At 34.1% G+C, this 6,838-nt stretch overlaps 1 protein-coding gene across 1 annotated transcript in view; it reads right to left on the bottom strand.

The window, feature by feature from the left end:
- Positions 1-2,376: 2,376 nt before the first annotated feature.
- RXFP1 (relaxin/insulin-like family peptide receptor 1) overlaps positions 2,377-6,838 on the bottom strand; it is a 90,631-nt gene continuing 86,169 nt past the window's right edge. The window contains 3 exon segments of the mRNA XM_008586371.1: positions 2,377-3,192; positions 5,072-5,290; positions 6,081-6,491. Of these exon segments, the coding sequence (XP_008584593.1) occupies positions 2,891-3,192; positions 5,072-5,290; positions 6,081-6,491 (932 nt within the window). The 3' untranslated portion in view covers positions 2,377-2,890.

The raw sequence follows: 6,838 nt of genomic DNA, 5'->3' as shown, positions 1-6,838 counted from the left end.
CTTTAAAAGAAAAAAATTAGGCTATTTTATATAACTAGTTATATGATTCAATATTATAAGCAGAACTATAGCTTTCTGTATGTTCTGATTTTTGTTGAAAGTGTACCATATTCTTCATGTAGAAAAAAAACGTTACTGGGATATTTCCAAGTAAGAACAGAAAGAACCCAAAGCAATCCATGTTTTTAATAGAATGAAATTTCAGGTCACTTATTTTCAAAATAAGTCTGTACAATTATATACTCAATAATGGCATTATGTTTTTGGTCCAAGTATTTTCATACATTTTTGGTGTATTTAAAACTACCCGAAAACATTTTTTTCCTGTTTAAAGATTTCAACCTTATGAAAGCAAAAAATTCCAACAGCTCATTTATAGACCAGAGAAGAACGACTAGCTAAAAAGTATCTTATGAACTGGCCATGCAAACAGAAGGTAAAGCCATCTCTTGATAACAGTATTTTCTCCTTAGACTGAAACATGTACATGTAAACCTTTCCTTCCTAAAAGTTAAGTTTCCGAATCAGTGCATTCTAGCTCTTCTTGCTTTTTTCTTCCCTTCTAACTGCCTTATTGAGATATTTCACATACCATAAAATTCACCCATCTAAAGTGTACAAGTCAATGGCTTTTAGTATAACTGCATAATTGTTTATCCTTTACCACAGACAACTTCAGAACATTTTCTTTGGGTCCAGAAAGACACCCTGTATTTCTTGGCTGTCACCCTATGGACCTTCCCAGCCACCCTCACTCCAGTAATCTCTAATCTACTTTTTGTCTCTATGAATTTGCTTATTCTAGATTTTTCATGTAAGTGGAATCATACAGTATTTGTCCTTTAATGTCTGGCTTATATTACATCCTTCATGTGTTGTAGCAAGTATGAGAGCCTCATTACTTTCAATAGCTGAATGATATTCCATCGTATGTATATATACCACATTTTGTTTATCCATTCATCATCAGTTGATGGGCACTTGGGTTGTCTTCATCTTTTGGGTATTGTGAATAATGCTGCAGTGAATATTTGCATACAAGTATTTTTTTTGAGTACTGGTTTGAATTCTTTTGGGTTTGTATCTAGGAGTAAAATTTCTGGGTCATATGATAATTCTGTTTTTTTTATTTTTCCTTTTTTTGTCTTTTTTCATGTCCGGCAATGGATCGCAACCCTCAGTGTCGCGCCTGTACCGGACCGGGACCGGCAACGGGATCGCAACCCTCGGCACTGCACCCGCACCTTGCTCAGCCAGTGAGCGGGAACCGGTCTGTATGTGGGATCCGAACCCTCAGCGGGAGCGCCGCCGCGCTCCCAAGTGGCGCACTATAGCAGTGTGCCACCGGGCCGGCCCAGATAATTCTGTTTTTAACTGACAAACTTTTCCACGGCAGCTGCACCATGTTCCATTCCCATCAGCAATATGCAAGGGTTTCAATTGCTACATATTCTGTCCAACATTTGTTATTTTCTGTTCTTTATTTATTTTTTGATAACAGCCTTAGTAGTAGGTGAGAAGTGTTATCTCATTGTGGTTTTAATTTGCATTTCCCTAATGTTTAGTGATGTTGAGCATCTTGTCATGTGCTTTTTGGCCATCTGTATATCCTTTTTGGAGAAATGTCCTTTGCCCACTTTTTAATTGGGTTGTTATTTTGTTGAGTTGTACGAATTCTTTATTAGTCAAGATATTAAGCCCTTCTCAAATATTTTTTTGCAAATATTTTCTTCCATCCTGTGGGTTGTCCTTTCACTTTCTTGACAACATCCTTTGAATGTACAAAAGTTCTTAATTTAGATGAACTCCAATTTATCTATTTTTTTCTTTGGTTTGTCATGCTTTTGTTGTTATATCTAAGAATCTGTTGCTAAATTTAAGGTTTTGGAGATTTACCTCTGTTTTCTTCTAAGAGTTTTATAGTTTTAGCTCTTATATTTCGATTGTTGATTCATTTTTGAGTTAATTTTTGTAAGTCGAGTGAAGAGGCCAACTTTATTCTTTTGCATATGAATATCCAGTTGTCCCAGCATCTTTTGTTGAAAATACTATTCTTTCTTATGATTGTCTTGGTACCCTTGTTGAAAATCAATTGACTGAAAATTTGAGGGTTTATTTCTGTACTTTCAATTCTGTTCCATTGATCTAAATGTTTACCCTCATTCAGGCTTTTCTGATTTACTCCTCTGCAATACTCCCATTCTCCTATTCCAATCTCATATGATGGTGCTCATTTAAAGCAACAAGAAAACTGGGAGAGAAGTGACAGAGAAGTGCTGTTTTTGAGTTTATAGCAAAACATCTTTTTTTCATAGTAATAAATATGTTGTATTGGCTCTCAAGTGTATGCAGACTTGAATGAAGAGAGAAAAGATGGATTCTTAAAACAGAATATCTATATTTCGCAGTCAGACATTTTCTCTGATGCTGTTTATACTGAATACTTCAAAACCTTAAACCTGTATTAAAAGTGCCTATGATTCTTATGTTTGCTAGCATGCATGATAGGTAAAGCTCTACTTTAACCTAGAAGCTGCAGATGGACTTTGTCTTTGTAGTTAAACACAATTTACAGATTAGAAAGGTTTTCTACTGTCTACTTCCAGGAATTTAACTCAGTGCTATGTGCATAGTGGGTACTCAGTAAATGCATGTTAGGAGATTTCTCTTAACTTCCTATGCAAAATATGTACTAAAATGTACACCTTATTGATGTAATTACTTCCCTTTATATGAACATTAGTCACTTAGTTTTCGTCATGTCCTTATAAGCTAATTTATCTTAGCCATTATTATAAATTATCTATTTTGTGGTATTCATTTCACACCAGTAAATCCCTCCTGAAGCACCCCACAGTATTCCCTGCGAAGAAATGGGTTTCAGCATCAGTTATGAATAAGAATTGAGTCTAGATGATTGAGAAATTAGTGACATTTCACAGGGGTCTGTGAAAACATCCGGTTTCATTAACTCAAGTGACATTTCCTGCGGTGGCCACATTTCTGCCCAGGTGAACGATGGAGCATATGTTTTTTGACTTCCTTTGCTATCAATAGATCTTCTTTGTCTATGTTCATACCAAAACTGATGGATCATTTCTTTGAATGGTCTTGTGGTCAGAGTATAGAGAATTGGGTTCAAAGCACTGTTAATAGGCAGAATAAAAATCACTACCCAAGAGGTTATGGTGCCTGGAAGAGAAAAATGAGATTGTTTTACCATTTATAGATGTTTACATGGTATAGAAACCCCCTTCCCTTGTTTCTTCAACCCCAGTCCCCTCTTGAGTCTTATTCTTTTCCTTTGATGTCATATAATTAAATAACAAGTCTGTATGTGTTTCCAGAATGTCTTTCCAGAGTACCAGTGTTTGAAGGGAGTGCTGGTGCTACAAAAGAACAGGATTCTTTGCTAAATAGTTTTTCTAGAATACATCAAAAAAATATTTAATTAGGTAGAAATGTTTTCTGCAAAGTGATTACATATTATTATTCCATTTAGGAGAAACTTTATGGTTTAGTATTTAAATCATAGCTTTAAAAATGTTTTAATTACTAGATAGTGCATATAGTATTTCTCAGAATAAGTAGACTTATCTTTAAAAGATTTCTTTTCTGTTTTTTATTTGATTTTAAAAATAAGTATGCATTTTTAGGCTTTTGGCCGTATATTTACTTCAACAAAAACATCTTTGGCTAACCCTATCTTAAAAATCAGCCTAGTATATATGCAACTACCAAATACTCAGATTTTTATTATAATTTAATAGATGCTATCACGCTTTATGTAAATAAAATGTAAGATATTATCACCATCATCCATGGGATAAAACACAATTAAAATTATGTATTTATAAATTTTAAAAAAGTGTATATTACTACATTATATATATAATTAACAGGATATTTGCACTTTTTTGTTGTGGTAAAATATACGTAACAAAATTTACCATTTTAACCATTTTTAAGTATATAGTATGTTCACATTGTTGTGCAACCATCACCATAATCCATCTCCAGAACTTTTTTGTTTTCCCAAACTAAAACCCTATACCTATGAAATAATGATTTCACTTTCTCCACTCCCCCAACTCCTGGCACCTACCATTCTATGTCTGTCAATGAATTTGACTACCCCAGGAACCTCACATAAGTGGAACCATAAAATGTCTGTCCTTTTGTGTTTGACTCATTTCACTTAGCATAATGTCTTCAAGCTTCATTCATATTGTAGCATGTGTCAGAATCTCCTTTTATGACGCTAAATGATAATCTGTTGTGTGTGTATGCCACATTGTGTTTAATCATTTACACCTTCCGCAGACACTTGTGTCGCTTCGACCTTTTGGCTATTGTGAATGATGCTGTTATGAATATGGCAGTGCAAGTATCTGTTTGAGTCCCTGCTTTCAATTTTTTGGGGTATTTATCCAGAGGTGGAATTGCTGGATCATGTGGTAATTCTGTTTGATTTTTTGAGGAACTGCCATACTGTTTTCCACAGCAGGTGCACCATTTTACTTTCCCAGCAGCATGCACAGGGTTTCAGTTTCTCCATATCTTCACCAACACTTGCTATTTTCTGTGTTTCCTTTTCTTTTAAATGATCGCCACCCTAATGGATATAATGCATATTCTTTTTAAATACCAAGAGTGTTTTCTTCTGTTATCTCTCAACTCTGGGGTAATGTTCTCTAGGTTTTATGTATTCCAGGAAGAAACATTTCTTATGTTATGGTAAGAAAAAATGAAGTAATTGTTTGATAATCTTTTTGGCCTCTTTTCTTTTCTGGTCATCTTGAACATGTGATTATCAGAATTTCAACAAAGTATCTGATTTATTTTGATCCTTGTTCCTTTGTTCCAAAAGTAATCGTGTTATTAGACATTTATGAAGAGAACTGAAGAGCTTCCTCCTAATAAACATTTTATTGATGAACATATATAAAGTACATATAACCCTGACTTATAATTCTTGAAACCAGATAGTGTTAAGGATCTTAATTGTCTTTCTTAAAAGAACACTACACAAACAGATTTATTATTTCTTTACAGAAAAAAAAAGTTTTACCTGGTATTTCTACCTGAAGCAGTGAAAGAAATTTCAGTACAAAAATGGGGATCCAGCACAATGCATCAGTAAATACAATAAAGAAAAAACGTTTGGCAAGAATCATTTCTTTTTTAACTTGACTCCGTATTTCAGCCGTTGATATGGCACTTTGATGAACACTGTAAAACATGCTTCCATAGGAAAAAACTATGATGACAAATGCTGCCAAGTTGATACCTATGTGGAACACAAGGAGTATTATTAATGTATGTGAACATTCTTTCAAAACAAACAAATAATATTCCTTTATGTGTTCTTATTAAAGATACAAAGATAACATGTTTTCTTGTTCTTCATAAAGAATCATTAAGGTGCATAAAAATCATGAATTTTTTTGAGTTGAAGTATTGTTGAAGTAACGAAGAATGATGTGATGACATGTTTAATTTTACAATGGCATATTAAAATGAAATTATATGAATTCAGTAAATATCCTGGGCCTTTAAGCCAATTAGCATTAGCGTTTTTTTTTTTTTCATAATTCAGTTACCTTGTGCGGCACTTTGAGAATATTTATACATTATTTGTTTAGAATAGTTGCATGTTTATAATAAACTGGTAAATGTAAAAAAAACCCCAAAACCAAATAACAGTAGTATGTATTTAAGCCAAAGATGTGCATGACTACCCAATTGAATTTGAAAAGATAATAAATATCATTATGTCCATATTATATAGGCAAAGAGCCAAAATATATTTTGCTTAGTATTATTAGGGTGAATACATGAAATACAAGTGCTTAGTGTCTTTTGTTAAGCTGCATCGGATTGGAATTTATATTCTAAGGGGTAATTTGGATGAAAAAAATCTGTTGGGATTCTGATAGAATCTTCCCCCACCCTCCCTGAGAAAAACTGGTTAGAAGATCTGAAATAAAATTTTGTAAACATTGGAAGGCATAAAGAATTTCGTGTTGCAAGTTATACCAGCATTTGAATGAAAGGGCTTGTAATACAGAGTTTCTTACCAAGAAAAATTGCCACTGAATAAATCTGGGCTCCAGTACTTTCTTTATCTTCTGAATGAAGAGGGAAACATACTCCATTGGTGCCATAATAATTTTTGAAAAATTCCTTATTGCTCAATGGAATAAAAGCCACTATAAACCCAGTAATCCAAATGATAGTCAAAAATGTAATTGTTCTGCATTTTCTAGGTCTTAAATATCTAAAAGGATATACAATGCAGATGTATTTTTCCAGTGTCAGGAATGTTAAAAGTAAAACTGATACTTCTGTGGACAGAATGGCCAAAGATCCCACAAAGTGACAATGAGTACTGTCCATCCATAGCTGTGCATGCTTATTGTATTCTCCACGAAACTTTAGGTCAAAGGCGCCAATCAAAAATAAATATATACCCATTAGGCAGTCAGCACCTACAGGGGTCAGAAAATTTCACAGATTTAGAGAAATAAATAGGCATTATCAATAAGAAATAATATTTTTAATATTATAAAAAATTAGCCACATGTCTTCTGTCTCAGGGGGTGATAGAGTTTGGATGTGTACTGTTGGGATGGAATAATTGTATTTTGTATGTGAGAGTGACATGAATTTTGGGGGGCCAAGGGTGGAATGATGGAATTTAGATGTGTTGTCCCCTCCAAAACTCGTGGAAATTTGAGCCCCACTGTGGCAGTGTTGGAAACTGATTGAGTCATGGGAGTGGATCCCTCATGAAGGGATTCGTGCTCTCCCTGGGGGGGGGGGGGGGGGGGGGGGG

Source organism: Galeopterus variegatus, unplaced genomic scaffold, assembly GCF_000696425.1.
Source record: "Galeopterus variegatus unplaced genomic scaffold, G_variegatus-3.0.2 Scaffold3965, whole genome shotgun sequence".
Classification (NCBI taxonomy): domain Eukaryota; kingdom Metazoa; phylum Chordata; class Mammalia; order Dermoptera; family Cynocephalidae; genus Galeopterus; species Galeopterus variegatus.
The sequence above is the reverse complement of the archived record's forward strand: the minus strand, read 5'-3'. Positions and strand labels throughout refer to the sequence as shown.